This window comes from Episyrphus balteatus, chromosome 3, assembly GCF_945859705.1.
Source record: "Episyrphus balteatus chromosome 3, idEpiBalt1.1, whole genome shotgun sequence".
NCBI classification, from domain to species: Eukaryota; Metazoa; Arthropoda; class Insecta; order Diptera; family Syrphidae; genus Episyrphus; species Episyrphus balteatus.
The window spans coordinates 67739713-67765692 of record NC_079136.1 but is presented as its reverse complement, the minus strand read 5'-3'; the positions used below and the strand labels follow the sequence as shown (position 1 = coordinate 67765692).

The following is a 25980-nucleotide window of genomic DNA, read 5'->3' as shown; positions in this document are numbered from 1 at the left end:
AAGTTGTGTTAAGATCTTCAAAATTTTTGAAAGTCCTTCCTCGCTTGGAACTTTTTATGCCTGATGTTGATAGTTCAAGATTGTTTTTATTGTGTAAATACCCTACAACATCATCATTTAATTTGAAAAAATTGCTCAAATACACTGAATTCTTTCTTTAACCCTATGAGTTGACCTCCAAAAATTGAAGATGTTTAACCAAAAAACAATACACTGATTACTTACTACTAAATTCAATAAAATCAGAAGAATCTCAACATTTCCATGTGTCTAATACAAAATCAAAAACGTTGGTGTTCTTATTTGCAACGTCATTTCGATTCTCCACTTGCAAATCAAACTTTTTACATATATCAGGAATAACATGCTCGAACTGCTTTGATCTTTGTATTTGCTGTAACCCTGATGAATACAAATTTTAACGAATTTTTAGCAAAAAAAGAAATATTTTAATAAGATTTAGGATTCCAACTTTCACTTCGTAACTTATCTCTGTCCAAGCGAGCTCGTCAAATTAATTTTTCCCCCCTGCTTTGTGTTGGTACATCTTTAACAAACCAGTCCAGCAATAATAACTTATTCTTCATTGGAGAAACTGTGTCACATCTGTTACAGTACAGCCGAGACCATTTTCCAGCAAACGAGAATAATAATAATTTGTCAAAGAAGAACTCACTCCCACTCTCACTCCACTAGTCACATTTTCAGTTAATATTAATAAAAAATGATTAATGAAATATACGTCTTTAAAACAACAAAATATTAAAAAAAAAGCAATAACCTAAAATAGTTTCTCAACACGACGACGACGACCACCGCGCAACAAACCATAAAAGAAACATTACGAGCAAACTTTTATCCACCATTTTTTTTTTGTGTTTGTAAAATTTTCACACTTTTCAATTTATTTTTTGTTGTATATGTAAACCCAGTGTCAAATTGCCTTTAACAGTTGGTTTGTATCCTCAACCTCACTCTGTGTGTTGTTTCGTTGACTCCCGCCCTCGCCGCTGTACAAAGTGAGACTGAACTTAATTTGAATTAATTTTTAATAACTCAAATATTTTTTTTTGTGTTTGCTTTGGCAATTTTTGTTTTTTGTTAAATGGGTTAATTATCACAAAAGCAGGTTCAGTCAGAATCTGCACACGGTTTGATGCACACAGTCAGTGTGGAGTTTTCATTTTGGCTAGAAGCCAACTTTTAATGGTCTCTGGCAGAGTCTGGAGCAATGTCGATGGGCGATGTCGTTTTTTAAAGGGAGGAATGTGCAACAATTTAGTTGCACTAGCTACGAACTCTCTGACAATGAGCCAATTTACACCCATCACCGGACAAAGACCACGATGCAATGGTGACGACGACACGGTGCGCGGTGTGGTGCCATCGATAGCCAGAAGAAAAAAATAGAAAGACTATAAAAAGATGGACTTGAAAATTGACCGAAAAAGGAGGATTTCTTAGTTTATCATGAAAATTTGATCGCATTTTATGGTTCGGCGACTGAGTATGAGGCAACCGAGCATGCAACAAAATTGTTGCTTCTTTATAAAGGGTAGAGACGAGACAGGATTTATTCTTTACATTTTAGTCCTAATTAAGACTTAAACTTTGATTAGAGACATCCTAAAGTCATAGGTATATAGGTTAATAGAGATCTGTGTATAATTTATTTTATTTGGCACACGTTGGCTTCGGTTGGTCGTCATCATCATCATGTTGGCAGGACTTTGTAAATTTTATCTACTTTAAAACCATTTCATCAGGAAAGGGTAAATGGATTTGCATTTTTTTTTTCGTGTTCATCAGATGCTTCCCTCTCTAATTAGTGGTAGGCTGGTAGCTATGGTTGGGTTAGATGTATTTAAGGCAATTATAGTTTTTTCATATGAAGCTAGTGGTTTATTTTTTTTAGAAATTCATTATTTAATTTATATATTCAAGGAGTGGTTTTTGGCTTTTGAAAGCCGGAAGTTGTTTAATAGTTTTTTGGGAAATTATCAATTTAACATTAATCAACTTAAAAACTAATGTTTTGACCATCATTATTAGTAAGTATTAGTATTGTACTAAAGTAAAGTTACGAGTTGGGATTCAGGATTTTTTAAATTTAAAATTTTAGTAGGGTAAACAAATGTGAATTTACAAAAGAGCAAAAAGCTATTTTCTAAACAAAAAGTGATAGAGACAAGAATAATACCCTCAAAATTTTTTGTTGAAGTGATTTCCAGCATGGTTGAATTGAATTATGCATTTTCTTTATTATTATTAGTTTTGCATTTACCTTTTCAGCAGCATATATGTTTTGAAAAATACGATATCTTGCTTTATCTACATTTTACCTACACAATTACAATTTTTATTACCATACATAAGAGCTGTGAATTGCTGTATAATATTAATTTTTTCTCGGTTTCAAATATCAGTTTCATCCTTTGACGAGGAAATACTTTTTGATATCTTTCATTTTGTACAAAAAACTTAAACGGCCTAACTTTGCCTTTATTGTGAAAAGCCGCTGTGTAATCACAGCCGATATGTAGCGGAAATGCTGGAAAACTCTGGAAAAGTGGGGTGCCGAGCTTTCACGCGATATCTGTGCAGTTAATTCAATTTATGTCTCTGCTTATATTTTTTTTTGCAGTTGAAGTTTCTGGTCAAATTTCAGATTTTCTAACTTTATCCATATTTGCCAGCAAAATAATTGATAATTATCAATGAAGCTTATAAGCTCTTTTTAACTTGTGAGTTGTAAAAAGATTAAATTCAGATGATCTCAGGGACTTTGATTGAATTGTTAATTAAAGAAAAATCAATTCATAAACTGTTACTAAAAAGTAGGTAATTCTGCAATGTTTGGTATACAAAGGTATAAGTGTGGCTTTTGTTATTTGTAAGGTCACATTTCACATAAAAATACATTTTTTTTGTATTTTAGTAATATCAAAATAATTTCATATTTAATTTATACCTACATATATTTAATTACATTTAATTCATATGCAAAAAAAAAAAAAAATTGAAAACACCAACAAAAATTTTTTTTCACGACACAGAAAATAGTTTAATCTGTACTGTAACACATATTCCCATTTCGTTGTCCGTTTCATTAAAAAGATGATTTTTTTCACGACTTTGAATCAGATTATCACAAAATTCTAATTTATTTACGATCGTTTGACAGAAATCAAAAGACTTTTTATATAGCTTATGTTATTGATTTTGTATGATTTTATCAAAAGGTGACTTTGTATATCAAAAAGTCGTTCCACTTGTCTCTTTAAATTTGAACAGAGAAATTCGAATTAATGAAAAAATGCACTTTTTCTAAACTCTTGAGTAAATCTTGTGACAATGTTAATGCTTAAAGCTATACAATACGTATGTTTGTTTCGTGCGTTTGCTGCTTCTTCTGTAAGCTGTCCAATGTTTCAAAAATGCTCTTTTACCAATTTATTATTTATTGGTAAAAGAGCATTTTAAATAACTTTTGATCCCATGAAGAAAAAATTTTGTGAATCGTCGGAGTCATGGGATACCAAGGATAAAGCTCTTTCTACAATTTTGCTGTTTGAGCAGCTACTTCTGGATCGTTGAAAAAACTGCGAATTGTATTGCCATCATTAGTATTCCCCAAACTAGCTTTGGGTCCATCCAGAATAAGGCCTAGTTTTGTCTTTAACTTTTCTTGGATTTCAGTTTTTTCTTTCTTTGTGGAGAATTTTATCTGAAAGCGTTCTATGTTGCCATTTTCTTATCGGAATTTTGTAAGCAATATGAAAAATACTTTCAAAAAACCGCATCCTGGCATGCAAAACTGTCAATTCAAATTTTGATCGTATCTTTATCAACTTCATTTCGTTTGGAGTTATATCAAGAGTTTCTTTCATAAAACTTATTTTTATTGGGCAACAAAACCGTGGTGAGGCTGGCCTAGGAGTTTGCCAAATAATTTTGTTATTAAATTCGCAAAGCAAACGTAAAGGCACAAAACAAGCTTTGGAAAATGTTTGCATCTGAATCAGAAGTGGTTATAAACTTCTGTTTGAATTGCGTTTGCTGTGAACCATCACATCCCCATTTCAATATTAACTCTGAGGATGTGCACTCGTCTGACCTGGTTCTTAGATTTAACTCCTTTATGTTAACTAGCCGACCCCGCCCTCGAAATTCGAGCGCCAATTTCTTTATTTTTTTTTATTTGCAACAACTTTAAATACAATTTTACCAAAATAGTTTCATTATTTTGTATAGTATTTGTTGTTGCGATTAACTACACTTTTTGAAGACAAAATACACAGGTATATATAATATACCTACTTTTTGATATTTTTTAAACCTGATTTAGATATTGTTGAACTACGTTTTAACTGCACTCAACTACGTAAAAAAAGTATCGAAAAAGAAAATGCAAAGTGTATTCGCCTTAATGCATTGTGTTTGCACCTTGCATTTTGCGATTCAATTCAACCTGTTTCATGTTCCATTCATTTAAATTCCATCATTCAATCATTCAACTTCCACCAACTTCACTCAAATTTGTCATTCACATCATTGTATACTTTGTAGGTTCTCGTCTTAGCTTAGCTTGTAGAAGTTTAAATTTCCGGAAGGGAGAGGGCGTTATTTATCGCACTTCCAGTTTGGAATGATATTTGTGGTAAGGTTTCCATTAAAATTTTAATGAATGCGTTCAGATACTTATTAATGATTAAAGATAGGTTCACATTTATTAAAGGTGCGTTCACAACAACTTCGCGCAACAACGTTTTTTTCATGTTAAAGCCATAACTACAATGACCTAAAAAGTGAAAAAGTGGGAAATTTACAAAATAAAATTTTTTTTTATTTCTTTCTAGCAATATTTGTTTTTGTTAAAATTTTTGGAAAAAACTACCAAAAATTTTTTTGGAAACCAAAAAATAAGCTTTTTGCATCATTATTTTTTATTTTGTCGTCGTAAAAACTGTCATAAAATGAGTTTGAAATCTATCACTTTTTGACTTTTCGCAAAAAGTTGCCGTTGTAGTTATACTTTTAAAGCCTTAAGGCTTAACAATTTAGGTCAGTGAAAAAGTGGGAAATTTACAAAAGTTACAAAAATTTATTTCTTTCAAGCTCCATTTGTTTTTGAAAAAAACTACAAAAATTGTTTTTCAAACGAAAAAATAAGCTTTCTGCATCATTATTTTTAATTTTTTGGTCGCAAAAACTATCACAAAATGAGTTTAAAAATGTTGACTTATTGACTTTTTGCATAAAGGGCCTTTAAACTATTGGCTCAAAAAGTGAAAAAGTACAAAAGTGAAAATTTTCAAATGCATTTTTGTATGGTTTTTCGGGCTAGAAAAGTAAAACAAAAAATGCGGAAAATATATTTTTTTTGTATAAAAACAATTTGTTAAAGGTATAACCACAATGGCCTAAAAAGTGAAAAAGTGGGAAATTTACAAAAGTAAAAAATTTTTATTTCTTTCTAGAGCTATTTTTTTTTGGAAAAACTACAAAAATTGTTTTTTAAACCAAAAAATAAGCTTTCTGCTGGAAGGTATAAGGAAGAAAAAAGACGTTTTTGTTAGTTTTCCCTGAACCTCATAAGAAAAACGCTTTGCCACGCGGCGATAAAATATTAGTGACTTTTATTCAAAAACGTAAACGTCTAAAAGTGAAAACTTGGTAAAATGGTAAAGGAACTGTCAAAGTCAGCTATTACATTAAGCCTCAAGAGGCTTGACTCTTTTTTCGAATTTTCTTTTGATACACAGCCACACAAAAAAAATAAAAGTTCTGACCTGGGGTTGCGACTAAGTTTTTCATATAGTTTTTCAGTTTTTGGGTCGCTGAAACCGAATCCGGAGTCCGTTTTTCCCCATCACGTCAGGTTTTCGAGATAACCTCAAAAAATGTCACGAAAACAAAAAAAAAATTTTTTTGATCTGGATGTGCAAATATGTTAAGCATATAGTTTTAGGACCGTTGAATCCAGATTCGAAGTCAATTTTGCCCTATCACGTCAGGTTTCTGAGATATCCTCAAAAAAATGTCAAAACCAAAAAAACTAAATTTCTTATCTGGGGTTGTGTCTAGGTTTTTCATATAGTTTTTGGGTTGCTAAAACTGAATTCGAACTCTATTTTTCCGTATCACGTCAGGTTTTTGAGATATCCTCAAAAAATGTCAGATTTTTTGAGTTTAGAAATTTTTTGAGGATATTTCAAAAACCTGACGTGATACGCCAAAATAGACTTCGGATTCGGTTTCAGCGACCCAAAAACTATATGAAAAATTTAGTCGCAACCCCAGGTAAAAACTTTTGTTTTTTTGGTTTTGACATTTTTTTGAGGATATCCCAGAAATCTGACGTGATAGGGCGAAATTGACTTCGAATCTGGATTCAGTGATCCAAAAACTATATGATTAACATATTCGCACATCCAGATCAGAGAAACAAATTTTTTGTTTTCGTGACATTTTATGAGGTTATCTCGAAAACCTGACGTGATGGAGCAAAACGGAATTCGGATTCGGTTTCAGCGACCCAAAAACTATATGAAAAATTTAGTCGCAATCCCAGGTCAGAACTTTTATATTTTTTTGTGTGGCTGCCCTACTAACAATTTTGCTTCTATAATGCTTTAAAGAAGCAACAATTGCATCTGTAAAGCTTTATAGAACCAAAATTGTTTGTCGGGTGTGTAATCATTCTGTGAGGCGCGTACTATTACACGATGCCTCTAGTCAAGGACTCAAATTTGACATTTATCTTTTGAATTAAAATTTGTTGTTGTTGTATCGCACCAAGAAGTAAAAAGAAATGTGAGGGAATGTTGAAAAAAGAAAAAGTGGAAAAAGAAACGTCAAAAAAGAGTCTCGTACTCACGACCCACGACTCTCCGGTCGGATAATTTTTTCATTCATCTTTTTTCTCTTTTGCACTCATTATGTTTAAAAAGAGTCGCGCCTCTTGAGGCTTCATGTAATTGCTGACAAATTCTTATGTTCTTTCAAGAGAGAAAAGGAGAAAAGGTATCAAAAGTGTTTACAAAAGATTGGACCTTAGTAATAGACTTGATTTTAATAGAATTCAATTTTAACAAAAAAATTCATGGTAATAAAACAAACATCTTACTTCTGAGCTTAGATTACTAAAACAATGAAAGTTAACCATAGTTAAAACAACACACCAATGTGAAACCACCTTAATGTTTTTTGATTTTCGCTGAATGCTTTCATTCATTCATTCAGTCATGAATGACATTTCATTCCAGTCGATTGGAAATTTTCCAATAGAATTCCAGTTGTTTTTGTTTTGTTTTTGTTTTTTTTTTTTTTTTTATTTTGTATCGAATTTTAATTTGTTTAATTTCGTTATTTCGGTTAATAAAAAGTAAAAAAAAATGTGATTCTGCACATCTACGCGTCATTCTCTTTCGTTCCGTGTATAATTTATGCCCCTTCGGTTTTTGGGGGCCCGGTAATTTGTACCACAAAAACCATGCTCGCCGTTTAATTATATGATACCTCATAATAACCGCGTACTCAACTTTTCCAAAGTGCCATTCCATAATATACCTACCTACTTTGGGGCTGATGATATAACTTAATCCGGCAAGGTTAAGGCTGACAAATCCTTATAAAATATGTATGAAGATACAATCATCATTACTCTGGTTACAAAAATATTTCCAGACAGACCTCCTTCTACACAAAAATATTGATTTTGATTACGAAATAATGAAAATTTTTATTAAAAAAAAAAAATTCAAACCTTTTCCCTACCTTATTAAAGCTCTTCATATATTTTCCACTGCAAAAAACTAGGTACCTACCTAACCCTTAAGGCTAAAAATCCATTAAAGACACCTAGTTCATATCCAAATAGAACAAAAAATGCATCCTGTAAAATATCGAACGTAAAACTAGCCCAAGAAAGAAAAGAAAGACCGAAAAGGAAAGCAAAAATAAGCTTCCAGCATGTCCCAAAAAATTCTTGGAACCCCTTGGAAAATGTGAGGAGAATTTAATTCCTTTCCACGCCCAAAACCTCTTTTTCACGAAAAAAAATATGTGACAATATTTGTGAGACAATTGATTCAGAATAAAGCAACAATTGCTTTCTATTTCACTTGGCCGAGTTCCAAATTGAGCAGTATTATGGTTTTTAGGAGAGGATTTGAACCGTTTCGTGGGAATGGTCTTGCGCAGTTGATGGGAAAACCGCAACAGGCAGTTTTGTGTTATTAGTATTAATGTTTGTTCTATCAAGACAAGTCCCTTTAAGTTTTGTGGAAAAATAAAAAAAAAAAATTACTACATCATGACACGAACCTAGGAGCCTAAGGTTTTTCTAAGGGAGGGTTATGCAAAGGTTATGGATTTATGCTGGAAGCAGTTACACAGCTGCTTCTATTGTGAGTTCAATATTTTGTGGTTTTCAAGAAAATAAGTTGATGCATTTTATAATTTTTGTTTATGTCAATCTAGTAGTTAAAAGTTTGAAGTTCAGGCAATTATACTCAATACTTCTGGGAATTCAACTTTGTTCTTTGAGGTTATGATGACATTTTCTAGGAAATTCAAGATGTGTGCGATTTATTATACTTTTAAATGAGAATAAAAGCAAGGGGACAGTTTTCAGAACTATCACGATTTATTGTTGGTCTTGGCACCTGTAGATCTTAGGAAATGAGGTGGTCAAGACCACTCACTGGCCAATTATCCTTTGATTTCGCTTTAGAGAATCATCCAATTCATTATTTTATTCAAAAGGTTTTAAAGCTGAAATACATTACAAATGTGTATGGCGTAAAATATTGGTTTTTCGGTACAATTATATCAGTGGGTTTATACCGTTCGCTGGTATGTACCAGGAATTTATTTTAAAACACGTAAGATTATCTGTCGTCAGAAAATCTACACTAATACAACACTCCTCGTGAGGTAGTTCCTTTAAGAACGGCTACTACATCGGGTCTGATCAAAGCCACAAGTGGCGAGAGTTTTCCTGTGCGGAACTGGCTTTTGCTATAAATACAAATCGACACGACTCAACTGGTTTGTCCCCCGCCAAGTTAAATTTTGGCCGGGAGTTGCGTGTACCAAACGAGTTCCGAACCGCCTTGGAGTATCTTCCGCACTAAATTATTTCACCGAGAAACTGGCTCCACGGTACGACGACGAGGGCCGTTCGAAGTTGTAAAGTTTATATCCGGTCATCGTCGTCCTTAAGGTGAAGGGAAACCGAAAGGGGACAACGGCCAATTCGCAAACTCAAGGGATTCAGTTCCGATCCCGAGGAACCTAACCAGTCAAGCGCAGCCATCACAGTCCAACCTGACATAATAAATAGTTCAGCAGTAGTAAGAAGAACCGGGAGCCCATTTATATATAATTATTTTATTTAATAAAGAGTCAGTGTTTATAAATAAAAATTGTATAAATATTGACTCAGCTTCTGTACAGGCCATCAGTCTTTTTACAACTTCCAAAGATGAAACAATCATAAAACGCAAAGCTACCGAGAACACTTCCGTCCGCCGCAGTTCCCAACACCACTACTCCCCGCTATCACCGGTTGTGTGCTCCAGAGCGAGTACCGTCGCCCCAAAGCGAAGGCGCCAGCCATACCCTGCACAGCCAGACCCCAGTGTCCGAAAAACAACAGCACCTGCCAAAGTAGCAGCACCAACCCGCACTAACGAATCAGCCTTCCTGGAAGCCTTGCCGAAACGGCAAAGGAAAAGCAAGGTAGTTGGACCGCAGCACGACTTAGAAGCAGGTCGACCGATCCCGGTGCGAGACCCTCCGGAAGTCGTCTTGGAAAAGGCAAGGGCCCAACGGAAATGGCTGAGGAGTTGTGGTTTAAACTTAACCCTTCTCTACCCCAACGGGAATGTGTCGTACCGGCCGACCCTTTTGCCAGCATTCACCTTCGAGGCGCACGTCATCACCGCACCTTTATGATTTTTCGGCCATAGAGGCACATCTCCGTGCGAATGAACAAGAAAGGTACTCAGGCGAACCTGCGCTTCAGAGGCATGACCAAGACCATCGAAAAGGTAAGAACCTTGACCTAACAATTTTTGTGTAACTGTGATAATCAAATATTAAGTATCTTCACAACTATATCAATCCAAAACAAATTCTAAAAACGAAAAATGCTTTTGGGATTTTCTTCAGTATTTGTTTTCAGTGGTAAGTAAAGTGTTACAACCTTTATACATAATTTATAACATTTATTGATCAATTGTGGTGAATGAACCTTTACAAGATATGAACCCATTTCAATAGCTCTTTAATAAATCAATATCTAACAACAAATCCTTGATATCTAACAACTTTAAGGCTCAACAACATTCAAAATCTAAATCATCATATACCTACCTTAAGTGTTCTGCATACATTATGTGTCTCACATTATACACAAATATATACCAACAATGTACATTGCAAAATTGTTTGTTATGCATATTTTAGCCTTGATAAGCTTAGAATTAAGTAATGAGTCTTAAAAGTTCTTAAGAGCCTTTTCAGCTTTGAATAACAAGTGACGTTAAAGTAGCTCTTTTACATTTTAAAGTGCCTAAAAATGTTATATAATCTCTCTGGCAAAAAAAACTTAACAAACATTTAACTTAGCTGAGAAGAATAATGTCATTTAATGGAATTACTCGGCTTTCAGTTACACAATATATGAGTTCAGAGTACTAACATTATAACACTATACAACTTTTCTACACACAGCTACAAGGCACACATCATACATTATGTTGACTCGAGTCGAAAAATTTTTTTTTTTTTTATTTTCTAAACAAGATTGACATCAAATATGAACCTCAACAAGGACAAGCCCCAAAATAGTGGTCGACAAAATTGAGTAAATATTTGATAGAATGACAGTAGGTAAGGTTTGTTACATAGAATGGCACTTTTAGTATTACCAAAGTCTCTGATGTTATTAAGTTAAGTGGGCCAATATAATGCTCTGTTCAGTTTTCTGACATTATATACGTATGTGAAGGTTAGAGGTAAGGTATAGGGAAAGGGACTGCACTTTGGGAAAAATTCATTTTGACATTATGAGATGGCTTCCATTACATTTAATCATTAAAAGTCAAGTAGAGGTACTCGCAAAATGTCAAAGAAGAACCTAATTTTTCGTAAGAAATCTAACAATTCTAACACATATACCTACTTCCCTTAAAGTTTTCACATATATATTTCTTTTTTAGGTTAGTTTTCAATTTCAATTAGCTTTGCTTCACATTCAGATGTGAACTTCTTTCCATTTTTTTTTTTCGTTTTGTTTTGTTTCTAAACAAGGACGAAAAACCCTTGGGCTTTTGCGAGTTTTAACATCCATACGATACAATCGTTCATTGACATTCCTTGTGTTTACAGGAACTGAGAAGTCATTCTTATGGGTAACGTTATATACCATACGTTAGTTGCCCCTAGGAGGACTGATGTTTATCAATGAAAACTGAAAGGATTTATTCATGAGCCGTCTGTCAAAAGCAGTATTTTATGCATCAGTTCACATGTATATTTCAAAATGAATGAAGGTATAGAAATGTTTTACCTGTTGATTTTGATCAGACAGTTTTTCGTTTTATGTATTTATATAAAACAAAAATTTTAAAATTGTTTGAGGTTGTTTTGGGTCAAGTACCTATTCATTCGAACCTTTAGAATAGATACTCAGACTTTTATTGATATCCAGGACTTTGAGAATTAATTAAAATTCAACAAATTTGCTAGTTATTCTAATACTTAAACGGTGAAAATGTGAGCTTAAGTATTTGCAATGTTTGAAGACTTAAGGTATTGGTTTCTTTATGATGTATGTTGAAGTTGATCTTGTTCGATAGATGAAGTTCTAAGTTGAGAAATGTTTTTTTGTTGTTTTCTTCGATTTCGCATGTGAAATTGATCTCATCATATTGTTGGTTCAAAACATTTCAGAACGTTTTATGATGGTTAATATGTCATCAACATATCGTTTTCAGAAATCAGGCAGCAGATTTTTATTTTTTTAGGTCTGTTTCAAATTGTGACATGAAAACTTCGACAGGCTTTCTTTCATTCTTCCATTTTCTTACAGAAATCTGAATAGAATCCTTGAATTCACATTTTGTGTATACAAGGATTTGCGGATTCACTTTTGTTCGTGAAGGTATATTTTTTTATTTTGAACTGCAATCGTCATATTCCTACCATGAATTGAAGGAACGTAAGCAAATTCTTATGATGGCTAGTAGACTAGCCGAAATGCTTCAATAAAGCTCAATTCATAATAATTTTTTTTGTGATGAAGTCAGAAAGTCATCAATATACCTGGGGACTGTGTTTCCATCGTTTGAGCTTCCACAAGCTGGTTCTGGTCCATCAACTAACAGTCCCATTTGACATTTAAAAGCTTCTTGTTTTTTTTATTTGTTCTCTTCACTTTTATTTTATTTTCCTCTCTACGAGCTTGCCATTGACAAATAATCATTTCATTTTGTGGATCAAACATTCGAAAAATCGAATCCATGCATTCAATGGCGAGAGATCGAATCTGAGTTTTGATTTGTATGAATATGTGTGGAAAGTATACTAGACTAATATTTTTAAAATCCTTTTCAGTGAAACCGTATGAATAACATCTTTTCATTGAAGAATTTTCCGTGATTGCATTACAGTCTTTTTTCACTATCATGGTCAGTAGCATTATGTGTTTAACGGTTTAACCAAAACACTTTTATTTTCCGGGTTTATACAAGTTTGACAAATTAATGATATTTTTAGGTATAATTTCAACATATTCTACCACTTTTATTTTAATGCCGTTAAAACGGCAGCTTTGATTTCGATTGCAAAATTAAACACTGAGAAGTTATTGGTCTTTGTTTCATATCTGTCTTTTTCTTGCGCAAGTACCTGGCTTAGCAAACGAGTTCTTTTTTTGATATACGGTAGGACCTCTTAGTTCATTTTGGTTTTATGAATAATCAGTCAAAGCAATGGGTTGTTAGTTAGTTCAAAATACTCCATCTAATTTGGGTTTCCTGTAACAAAGGCTAACAGAACTGGAAGCAATGCGTTGAAAGGGCAGGTGTTTGGCCAACTCCGAGGAAACCATTTTTTTAAATAGGAAAATTCAAGTTCTTCTCAAGGAGTAACGCATCGCTAAGATGCTCTTCATTTCGAAGATAGAGACTTGGTCTATTTTATTAAGAGAGAGCAGAATTAAAAGAAAAAAAATGAGACATTAAAATTAGAGCTGGGCAAATCGTTCATTTCAAAAGATCGAATCGTTCAAAGATTGGTTTCACCAAAGATTCGGTCTTTTCTATCAATCGTTCTTTCGTTCATTTATTCAAAACCATTTCTTTTTCACTCATTTCGTTCTGACCGGAATACCTTGAAATGGAACGAAAATGTTTTCATGTATTGTATACCCATTTCTTTCAATCTTTAATATATCCATCTCATTTTTTGTCTGAAAAATTTACCGTTCATTTACATTCGTTTTCAAAAGATCCAGACAAATTTCAGTTGAAGAATTCTAAAACTTGTAGATATTCTTAAAAATAAAATGTTATAATTGAATGTTTTTAATATTGAAGGAAACATAAATATTGGTAGGTTTAAAAAAAAAAAATCATCAACATAGTTTAAAGTAAATTTTCTACAGAACAATGTCATCTGAATTGAGTAAGAAACGCAGTGCAGTTTGGATGCATTTTTCTTTACTTGACGACAACAAGGCCAAATGTTGTTACTGTCAAAAACCAATAAGTTTCAACGGTTTTGCAACAGGAAATTTAAAAAGGCATTTAAAATCTGTTCATGTCGGGGTAAATGTAGACAATGCGAGATATCTTCCTCAGTCAAACACCTCACTACCTATTCCATCAAATACAACCAGTCCACAAACACCAACAACACCAAGTCACATAAACTCAGATTCAAGAAATTTTCCAGTCCAAGTCCCTCGTTCCGCAAATAAAACTTCCAGTGATCCACCTACTTCAATTTTGAGACATTTTTCAACCCCATCCACATCAACAAATATTCCAAAAACACCATCAACAAATAATATGACTTCAAATTCAACACATTTAAATACTCCATCAACTTCCACTTCATCCAGACTTATTTCCGATTTAATTGAAATTGATGCTGCCCCCACTGCTGCAATAAATTCAGCCATAACATCAACTCCAACTTCAACATTCACAGCACCTGCACCGAGACAACAAGAAATTACATCTTTCATGAGAAGGCCAATCTCAGTTTCACTGACAAAACAACTGGACGAACAACTTACAAAAACAATTGTGAAACAATACTATCCCTTTTCCATGGTGGAAGATACTGAATTCAAGGAATTTGTTAGAATGCTTTGCCCCACATACCAAATGCCATCTAGGAAAACGGTCTCAAACTCCCTTATTCCTCGGATGTTTAGCGAAACAAAAGCTAAAGTTCAGGAAATGCTTGCATCCGTAGAATCAGTATGTGTAACAACAGATGGATGGACTTCCATGACACAACAGAGTTACATTGGTATGACTGTTCATTTTATCCAGGAAGGTTTGGAGAGCTTAGTGCTAAGGTCCAACCTTTTAGGATGCATACCGTATGACCAGAGCCATACATCCAGAAATCTGGGAAATTTACTGAAATCCGAATTGCAAGCTTGGGGCCTAGAAAGCAAGGTAACATGTGTTGTGACGGACAACGCTGCAAATATTGTTGGTGCCGTCAAAGCAAATAACTGGAGTCATTTTCCGTGCTTTGCTCACACATTGAATTTGGTCCTAGGTGAAGGTATAACTATACTAGACCCTCAGCTTGTAAAAATCAAGAGCATCGTTGCCTTCTTTAAAAGAAGCTCTAGAGCAACCGTAAAGCTCACTAGCATGCAGAAAGAGCTAAATCTTCCAGAGCTCAAACTAAAAAACTCGTGCGCAACACGGTGGAATTCAACTTACGATATGCTAGTGAGAATCGTTAAAGTCAAGTCCGCCGTGGTAGCAGTATTAGCCATCGAAAATCCGGAGCTAAACTGTGTGTCGACAAGCGAATGGAAGATGTTGGAGAAGGCAGCGAAAGTTTTCCAGATATTTCAAGCCATCACTGAAGAAATCTCAGCTGAAAAGAATGTGACGATTTCTAAAGTTATGTTGATGGTGTCGGCAATAAAAAACCATTTATCTAAATTATCTGTGGAGAACCATTCTTCTTCGGAGTTTGACCCAGCAATTGACCATATTATAGGCGTTCTATCTACATCTCTGAACACAAGGTTTAAATTTTTAGACTTCTCTGTAGACGAAAAACTTGCCCAAGCTACTTTATTGGATCCACGGTTTAAAAAATTTGGCTTTGCAAACGTGAGCACGTATAAGAGATGTCTTAAAGAACTTAAATCGAAAGCTCTGCCACTACAAAACTCGACACTGACACCCGTTGCAGAGGAATCAAACGCTTCTAACCAAGCTTCAGGAACTACAGCTTCAAGAGAACGAAATTCCTTGATATGGGAGGATTTCGATTCACGGGTCGATTATATAATCGCCAACCCAAACCAATTGGCAGCAACAATTATGGAAGTCGACAAATACATAAACGAACCTCTCATAAGGCGAAATGAAGACCCCCTTAAATGGTGGAGCGACAGAAAACATATTTATCCACGCTTGTACAGACTCGTTTTGCGCAGATTGTGCATAGTTGCTACGAGTGTACCTTGTGAAAGAGTTTTTTCCAAAGCGGGTCTAACCATTGAAAGCAGACGCAGTAGCCTCAAGCCAGCGAAAGCAGCCCAGTGTTTGTTTTTGAATTATAATCTTTAATTTTATGTTTTTTTTAATAATATTTTTCACTAATCGAGTTATTCTTAGTTTCCCTTTTTATTTTACCTGCAATTTTATTTTTCTCTATGCTTTTAAAACAATCACACCTTAATAACAATAACTTTATAATGTATGTACATACGAATAGTTTTAGTTTAGTTACCTAGTACCTAGAAGATATAGCATAACCCAAAAAGAGACGGCGGACTGAATTCAATTTTGTTTTTTTTTTTCAATTTTATTTATTAACTATTTCCTAGAAAAATAAACAAATATTTTTGTTAAAACTAAACTGAGTATTCATTTTTCATTCCTTAAGTTTGAAAATCGAACTTTTAATGTTCGCCTTAACCCCCTACCCTAATGAGAAGAAGATCAGGATTGAACGAACCAACCTGATCTACAAGCAGCTTCTGCGACTAGTTATTGCCGACAGTAAGTCCGACTCCGAAGAGAATTTTGTTTTCTTATAACACCTACCCTCTATTAGTTGTTTTTTTTTTTGTCTTTTTCAACAAAAAAATTAGTTTAATTCTCTGGTACTGTAAAAGGTACATTCTATATGGACAAGAAGTACCTTTTCTCTACCAATTAAGTGTCTGGAGTGCCAAAACTTACTACGCCGACACCCAGTCCAATTTGCATAATAAAACCAACACAACTCAACCAACTCTACAATTGCACATCCGAATCTTAATACCTCAATCCTAGGACAACCTTGTCAGCAGGCTTGTTAAATTAAGTTTATCCACTTATTAAATTTTTTTCTATTTTATTTTTTAGCCATTGTTTCAAGTAAATTGTAAATATAAAAAGCGACTCCAATAAAACAAAATTGAAATTCAATCAACCTTATTTCGATTGTCAACCATCATTCATGATTGATATATAATGAAATTCATTGTCTAATAACTCAATAATTTAAAGTTTTGATCATTTCAATTCTAGATGGTTAGCATTAACTAACCATCTAGAATTGAAATAAAACTGATAAATATTATTGAAAATTTTACTGATTTAATAACAAATTGCAGTATTTATAAACTATCAATGGACAGTTGACAATCTCAATAGAAGTGAATAAAGACTATGATCTGATGTCTTCCCTAAATCCATGTTCCTTCTAGTCTTACTTTTGTTAATATTATTGGAGAAAGATGAAGCATTAACAAGATCTGCAAACAAAAATAGTTCATGAAGAATCTAGAATTCGAAATTTATTCTTAACTTACCCGTTTTTTTTTCTGCATTCGTCATACCTACATTATGTACATGAATGTATTTTTGCTACACATCCTTCTTTGACATCATAATTGTCAATAAAAACAATTGCAAGTGTAATTTTTGTTAAATAATTTCACTTGATGTCAATTTTTTGTTTATATAAAAGCCGGAGCCACACCAAAAGTTTAAATTAAATAAGAACATTTTTCTTGTTGCTTCGATACCTGCTTGTTATTGTTTTTTTTTTTTTTTTACTTTTGACATTCCAAAACAAATGAGGAAAGAAACAAGAAATTGGAGTATGGAATCGAAACAGAAACAGTGAATGCGTTCCCTAGTACGACAAAACAAAACAAGTCTGGAAAAGGGCGTGTTTGCATTTTCATAAAAGTATTTATACTATGGATTTACACGTGGCGATTGTTTTCACTGTCGCAGAAAAAAAGAAGACTTTTGAAAAACTGACTACAGAAACGCATCGATTGTTTTTCCGAGTAGAAACTTTTAACAACAATAGGCGTATATTTTTGTTTATCTATATAGATTTTGTGCAAAAAAAACAACATCGAGATATTTAAAATCAAAACAATTTATGTGTTAAATACAAAAAAAAACTGTATTTGTATAGATTTTTGAAAAATCCAGGTAACTTTCCAGATTTTACTTTCTCTCGATAAAAACAGTAGTGCCAAGGTAGTTTAATTGTTGTGTTCATACAGAAATATCTGAAAATACTAACAAAAAAAAAAGCGGAGAAAATGAGGTTGGAAAAAAGCTCTCATAAAAAAAATAATCAAAAATTTGTTCAACATGATTGCATTGAAATGTTAATATTTCTAAATATACTTAATGCACTTTTCAGACAAATGTCTTAAATGAATACTTATAAGATTGTTGAACAAATATATACATAAAACTACCAAAATTCTTTCGAAAATTAGAAATAAAAATAAAACAGTTTCCACGTTTGATTTTTAAAAAATCGAAAAAAAAAATCAATATGGCTACCTTCAAACGCTTATAACCCAAGAACGACGCAACTAATGTTGATGGTCATGGTCTTAAAATGTAGCTAAGAATATACAAATGATTTTTGGTTTTTTGTTAAAAAATTTTTTTTTCAATCCAACATGGATGCAAAGGCCATACGAATGGTTTTTCCTTATTATTTTTATTTGTAGTGTTAGGGGCTATTATAATGGGTGCAAATTTTTTTTTTGATAGAGAAAAAACAAATATTTGTATAATCTAAGCTACATTTTGAGGCCATAAACCCTAATAAAAATTGCGGCGTTCTTGTATTATAAGCGTTTGAAGGCAGCCATATTGATTTTTTTCGATTTTTTTAAATCAAATATGAAAACTTTTTTGTATTTTTTTCTAATTTTTGACAAAACTTTAGTAATATTTTGTTTATTTTCGTTCAATAATCTTATACCAATTCTTTAAAGACTTTTGTCTTAAAAGTACATCGCGTATATCGTGAAATATTAACATTTAGGTATAACTGCAATGGCCACTTTTTGCAAAAAGTCAAAAAGAGAAAATTTTCAAACTCATTTTGTGACAGTTTTTCTAACAAAAAATTAAAAATAATGATGCAGAAAGCTTATTTTTTGGTTTAAAAAACAATTTTTACTATTGTAAATTTCCCACTTTTTCACTTTTTAGGTCATTGTAGTTATGGCTTTTCAATGCAATCATATGAAACAATTTTGAAAAAGAAGACAAGAATTCAATCTCTGAACGTCTGAACCTGCTCTTATAAACTTGAATCAGTTGTATGCATGGAATCGAAATGATGATTGAGAATGAATGGAATGAACGAACCGAGTTTTGAGAGATTTTTTAGATGATTTTTTATTGTGAACGATTTGGATGAACGAAACGTTCTTTTCCACTTCGTAGTTTTTGATTGTAAACGATTTGGACCCTTCAAGCAAGAAAACGGAGTCCAGAAAAGACAGTCCGACCTCCGACCGAGAAAAGCGGGGTTGCACTCACACACTTGCAACTTTTTGTGTATGAACACAAAGTCGAACGAGAATCGTGGTGGAAAGTGAGAAATGGGAAAAAAAGTGAAACAGACATACCCAACAAGAGCAAAAGCGTCATTTTGTTATGTTTCGTTGAAGTGTATAGTCGCGTCGCGTCGTGTCTCGTGTCGTTGTTATTATAATATTAGTATAATTATAAACAATATCAAATTATAAACAATATGGAAACAAAAAAAGGTATGTTGTATATATCGCTCAAAGTGTTTGGGTTAAAATGTTGTTTCTTCTTGTGTTGTAGATGTAATCTCTAATGATGAAGAAAAATCTAGAAGGTGAAACATGCGATTGGGTATCTAAAAAAAACACCAACAACAGCAGCAGCATCAAATGAAATAAAATGAAAAAAAATGTATTGTATTTTATATTGTATTTATTGTGAAAATTTCGTTTGCCAAAATAAAATAAAAAATAAAACAGTTTCAGTGAAAAAAAAAATAAATCTTGTTCTTTTTTTGGTCGCAAATGCGAAATGTCATCCCTTTCTTATTCCTCTTTCTGGTAGGTTTTCGCTGCTCCGGCTCAGGTCCGCCTTCGGCTCCATTTTCTCGGAATGGAGATTTTCACCACACCAATACATATGCAATCGACTTCGCGGTGATTATAATTTCCATACTAATTTGAGCCGCCTTCGGACCAGTTTCTGATCCGAAGTCGGACTCAGCTCCGCCTCAGGCGGAGCGGATTCGGACCGAGGTCGGACCTGTTTGCTTGAAGGGGATGAACGAAACGTATTTTTCCACTACGTACTTTTTTATTTTATGAACGAGATTGATATTAGGATTGATTGAGTTGGTCTATAGTGATTGCAATCACTCAGAATTTTCGGTGAACGGGTCAAAAAGACCGAATCAATCACGATCGACACAGCTCTAATTAAAATAGAATATGATTTAAAATAACTGTAACTGACAATTTACATAGCTGGTTGGTAGAATTTGGTATCAAACAAATTGGTAGCGTTGACCCTAACCTAGCGGTTAGAATTTTTTGTGTTGTTGAAATAAAATCCGCAAACTTGCATTAGTTTGTTATCTTGATGTTCCTGCATTGTTGTCGAGAGATCTTTTAGTAAATAAAATATTTAAAATCATAGTTCAAAATCGGGTTCGTCCAAAATATCTTCATGAAAGTCTAAGTTCTAGACTTCAAAGTGCAAATTGGTGTATTTCCCTCCCCCAGCTCCCCCTCCCTTCATTTCTGTTTCCTAAATAATCACTACTTCTGCATTTTTAATTTAATTTTCTTAATTGACCAAAATGTCCAATAACAGTATAATCAAATCGACTAAGAATATTTTAAGGACACAATTCCACAAGAAACAATCTTACGTCTTTAATGTCTAAATTTTATAACCATTTTATTTTTAAAACACGAAACCTTTCAAAACCAGTAAAAATCATTTCTCTCTAGTCTAAAAATAATAAAACGATATCATTACGTTCAAAAAAAAGTCATTCCATTTCATTGTTATGAGAGACAATGAAATTCCAAGAGAAGAAAACCCCATTATAACAATAAATATTATGTGTTTCACAAATTTTATATATCTAACAAGCAAGCCCAATGGAGAATACTACTCGCTTTGCACGTAATTTCTACTGACACAAAAATTTACCATACACAGTTCAACATTTTTTCGAATAAAATTATTTATTTTTGGTAGACATTTTTTTCTGCAAAAAAAAAAAAACAGTAATAAGCTCTAAAGTATAAAGTGAAACACGTTGTACAACTTTGTGGAAGACATATACTTTTTGAAATCCCTCCACCACCACCCACTTAAAACAGGTGACACGATCCGAAAATATAGTAAGTATATGTCATCATTTGCACGTTCGCATAAACGCAACGTGCCCCCAAGAGCGTTTTTTGTTCAATGCACAGAATATTGACTGCACACGCACTTTAATATCCTTTTTCGAATACTCCCCAAGAACGTGACTTGAATATGTAAGATGGGTTTTTCTTCTGCCTGGAATCGATGTCCGTTATTCCTTGCATTCCAAAAATAATGTTTCTAAGTAAGAATATTTTATACATATATTAATGGGGGTGAGGGAAGATTTAGGCTGAAGGAAAAACCGTTTACTTCGCCTTCACCTGACAGCTACCTTCCGGATGCCATTAATCGAATAAAAAGAGCTCATCTATACTTCGACCTCTTCCATATCGGTCGGTCGGCAGAGCAGAGATATTCTTCGTTCGTGCACGTTTCCAATACTCTATCTCTTCTCAAGAAGATTGCATTCTAAATATCAAATGGTTGGTAAATGGAAGTAAATGTGGTGGCACCCACCCACTCGAGGAAGTGAACGAAACTCCATTAACGAAACGAGTGCGAATAAATGTGTCTATTTTACGTGTAAGTAGCTATACACTCCTCTCAACTCAACCTACCATCGTCATTTTATTCAAGCTTTAACCTACCATTTATCCAAAAATCCCTCAGGCATCGTCGCGTCGTCGTTGTCGTCTTCAAAAAAAGTAGTAGTAACAAATGTTATCCCAGTTTCCCAATTTCAGAGGACGCTGCTGTGTAAACGAAGATGAAAAGGTGCAACCAAGTAGTAGGTTTATAGCTGGAAGGAAATCATACCTCTGTTATTTTGAATGGGTAAGTTGGTGGTGGGTACAATAGGTTTTAAAGTAGAAGACAGAAATAGAGATGAAGTTTTTCTTCGATAGATTTTCTTCGAATATAAATATTTTTAAGTACTTCGTACTAAAATTGAAATACCAAAAACTTCTTGTTTTGGAGGAAAATTTAATGGTCTATTTTAAACATTATTTTGGTTTTATCAGATAAAATCTATTATTTGATTTATAAGAAGAAGATTTGATAGCTGAGGGAAAATGCTCTCAGAATTGGTTAACTTGTTTATCCCGAATCATTACGGTTTTCGGTTAAATTAAATGCAGTTTTTGTGAAAATTCCCAAAAAAAACCTAACCAAGACGCAATTTTGTATCCTGTTGTTTTTTTTTCTTTGCAGTTTTTAAAACGTTATAAAACTTTCTAAAGTCACAGTCTTATCAAAGGATAGTATTATTTAAATCAACAGAAACAATAAAAAAAAAAAAACATTTTATTCAAGAAAAGGGGTTAATTTTTACATTTTATCAGGTAGTTTTTGAATAAATTTTACAAGTATTGCTCAAAATGACCTCCTTCTGCTCATATGCAAGCTCGACAACGTTTGTGTATCCCGCATTCTAGATCCACAGCCGCTCTTATTCGCTGGTAGAGGACTTTCCAGGACTTTCACAGCCGATGACACATAAGACAGGTGTGTTCGTTTTATCTATTTCTGAGGATTGGTGTTATGTGATTGCTTTTAGAGTAAGAAAGTTGTTGCTCGAATTCGTCATTTAGTTTCAAAAGCTTCTTCAATTTTTTGATCGTTGTCCTTAAATCTTTTTTTGGGCGGCTCAAATATTTGTATGTCGAAAGTTCCATCCAGAGCAAAACATAAAGGAACTTAAAAAAATTTCCATGTTGGCCAATTTTCCGCCATTGGACTTTTATACACCCCTCAAGTGCACTAATCGTAGTCGTTCTCATGCAAGTACCAAATACAGAAAATGCTGATGGAGTATCCTAAAATGTAAAGATTTATTTTATTACGATAAAAATAGGTAGCTATAGCTATGTATAATTAAAAATACCTTTTCCATCCACTGCCTTTTGAAGTAAATCGATGAGATGGCTACGGGTTTCTTGAACATTTATGACTGCAATGCTTTCGGGTTGAATTTGATTTAAAAAGTATATTGCAGGTGTCCTTCCAAACTTTGCGTCATTTGATTTGATTTTTCATCTAAAATTTCGTGCAATTTCAGAGCCTCAAGCATTGCTGAAAATGAGACTGATAATGATTTCGGCATTTACAGTTTTTTTTTTTTCAGTTTCAAAAGAGCCTGAAATAAAAAGGAATAGCTAATCCTAATAAAATAATTGAATTGAAGAATTTATTATTTTGTTTATCTGCTGAAAGTACCTGGAAAATTAAAAATTTTAAATGTGTTTTTAGAAGAATGGTGTACGAGAACTTTCGCTGCACAATAAATGAGCTAAAGAGAAGGTGTGGCATCAGCATCTAAAGTGCTTCCTTGAAAACAGTCTGCCAGTTTCGTCTCCAGTCTCCACTATCTATCTTTTTCCGAAAATTGATTTAGTTTAATTGTTTCTCTAGTAAGAAAGGTGGTGACGTGAAATAAAGCCCTTCGAAATAAGGCCCCATTTGAAATGCGGCTTTATTGCCATGGAAAAACCGAAATAACGCCCGACGGGCCTTATTTCAGTTGCAATATAGAAATAAGACCTCATTCGAGATAGAAATAAGGCCGCATTTTTGAAGGAAGAGAAAACTTGCTTCAAGTTCATAGTACCTAAGAAATAAGAAGTGTGAAGAATATAGGAGAGGGATGTGGCTTTCTTATGGGTCATTAGTTCACTTAGAGTAGGAAATAATTTCACTTTTTTTGGGAAGCTAGTTCTCACTGAATGTGAGAACAAGTTCTCCGTTTTTTGGGAACTTAATTCACTTTTGGGTGAAATGGAAGGTGGAAAATAATTTTTCTTTTTAATACTCTATCGTCTATCTTATTAGATGAGGTGGAAATGGGAAATCGCGGGTCTTCACAAAGTTTTTGCACTCTTTTTTTCTAGTACAAACTTTAAAGAAATAAGTTAAAACAAGAATACATTTAGAGCCATTTTCTGCACTATTGCTCAACTTGAAGCAAACTCGAGAGTTGGCGAACTTGAGGGTTGACTTCAACTCGAAGGTTGAAACAAAAGTTGAACGTTTTGTTTTCTTCACTTTTCTTTCACTTTGACCAACTTCCAGTTTGAAAAATATCCCTGGGATATTTGTGACAGTTTATACTAATACTGTCAGTTTCAAATTTAAAAAGCAATCGAGTATGTCATTTAAATTGAAGTTCTGTATATCTGGTGCAATTTTTTTTGTCAAAATGTCAAATTTACTTTAGTAATAAATTTAAATGCATTTTGTTTTTTTTTTTAAATGAATTTCAAAGGAATAATTGTTTTTGTGTAAAAGTGTGTGTGTGTGTGCGCAAGAGCGATGTTGACGGGATGTAAAAAAAATCGGTGAAAAATATGTACATATGACAATTTTTTAATGAATAATAATATTCTGCAATTGGAAAATATGTTTCCATTCTCAATTTTTCCACGAAAACAGAAATAAAAGAGTTTTTGCCACGATTAAGCATAAAAAAAAAGAAAAAAATATGACATTTCACAGAAAACTCTCAAGTTTGCTTCCTCAACTTCTACTATTTTCGGAAGTTGAGCAAACCAGAAGTTGACCAACTCGAGAGTTGAGAATCAAAAGTTGAAACTATCAACTTTGACTGAAGAGAAACAAAATTACAAGTTGAGGATAAAAATGCTCAAGTTGACTTCAACTTTTGGTGAAGAAAACGGCTCTTAAGAAATTCAAAATAAATAAAATTGAGTTATATATACTTACTCGTAGTAACATGAGTAGATTCAATCTAATTCCGATGTTCAAATGCGAAGCGGAAAAAAAATTTTTCAACCCGAATTTTTTGGCCACGTGCGTGAGGATCAATTTTGAGGTGTGAAAATTAAAAATTCGCGCGAATTATAACGATTTAATTGTATTTCTTTTTTGAAATCACTGAAGGAGCAATACTGCAATTTCACATTCAAATTAACTTTACATCTTTAATAATAATTATTTTTATGCTAGAATTGATCGTTTTTTTTAGGAGTGAATTAGTCCACTTTCATAATTAATTGCACATATACCTATCTCAGTTGTAAAAGGGGGAAATAATTTACGTTCCACAACTTTTCGCTGAGTTAAAAAAAAAAAATTAATCGTCTTCAGATAAAATAAAATCATACGAAGGATCTTTCAAATAACATTAGCTCCTAGTAGGCGAAGAAAGATCCTTGTTAATTATTGAAATACCCTACGTATTTCAATAATATATTAATCAAAGAAATCACAATTGACAACTACGAGCGGCTTGTAAATTGCTTCAGAATAATCAATCAACTACTATATAAATAAGCAAACTTGGTACAAATTTGTTATCTTTATAAAAAAAAAGTCTTTTTTGTCCATCAAATCGTTATAGACCACTGCGGTTCGTCACAGCAGTATATTGGGTAAAAGAATTGGATGATCTTGTTGATTTTGAAGGCCCTGCATAAGAAATCAATCAGTCAGTCGGTAAGTTATTGTTTTTTTCGTTGGATGGTCTATAACTTTTTGAAATCAACTTATTTTTGTGGATGTTACTACGAATCATTCAAAAGCTATTATTTTATTAATTATGAAATTTTCAAAATTTCCATATTTTTCTCTCACAGCCGAGTCGGGAGTCGGGACACGGTCTAAGCTGTTTTGGAATAGTTGTATTTAACCAGTTTGTTTTTTTTTTTCAAAATTGTTCTGAAACAAATCTTGGTCGCTGACAGATTGTAACGTAATAGTTACTCATTGCTTCTTTTTTGCACCCCACTAAACATTGAGATGTCTGGATAAAACTAAAACTAGTCGTATGTCAAAAGACTTTCAGGAAAAGCCATCCCACATTCACTATACATTCCAAAGGTGTGATTTCTTTGACTAATTTTGTTTCTAAAACTACCAGTAAGATCTTCGCTCGTTTTCTATTTATTTATTTATTTTGATTGTCTTATGAGATAATTCGATGTTTACTGGTAATTTTTAAAATAATCGCAGTAAAATTCAAGTATTGGCGAGTAAGTAAAGTACAACAAAAAGTAATTCAAAAATTGAAAAAAAAATAAAGATAAAATAATGAAAATTTAGAACAATTGATAAATAG

At 33.1% G+C, this 25980-nt stretch overlaps 1 protein-coding gene across 1 annotated transcript; it reads left to right on the top strand.

Annotated features, from left to right (window-relative positions):
* The first annotated feature begins 12755 nt into the window (after positions 1–12755).
* Positions 12756–16651, top strand: LOC129915055 (E3 SUMO-protein ligase ZBED1-like). Its single transcript, XM_055994513.1, has 2 exons — positions 12756–15819; positions 16629–16651. The coding sequence occupies exons 1-2, from the start codon at positions 13683–13685 to the stop codon at positions 16649–16651; spliced, it is 2160 nt and encodes a 719-aa protein (XP_055850488.1). The 5' UTR covers positions 12756–13682.
* The last annotated feature ends 9329 nt before the right edge of the window (positions 16652–25980 follow it).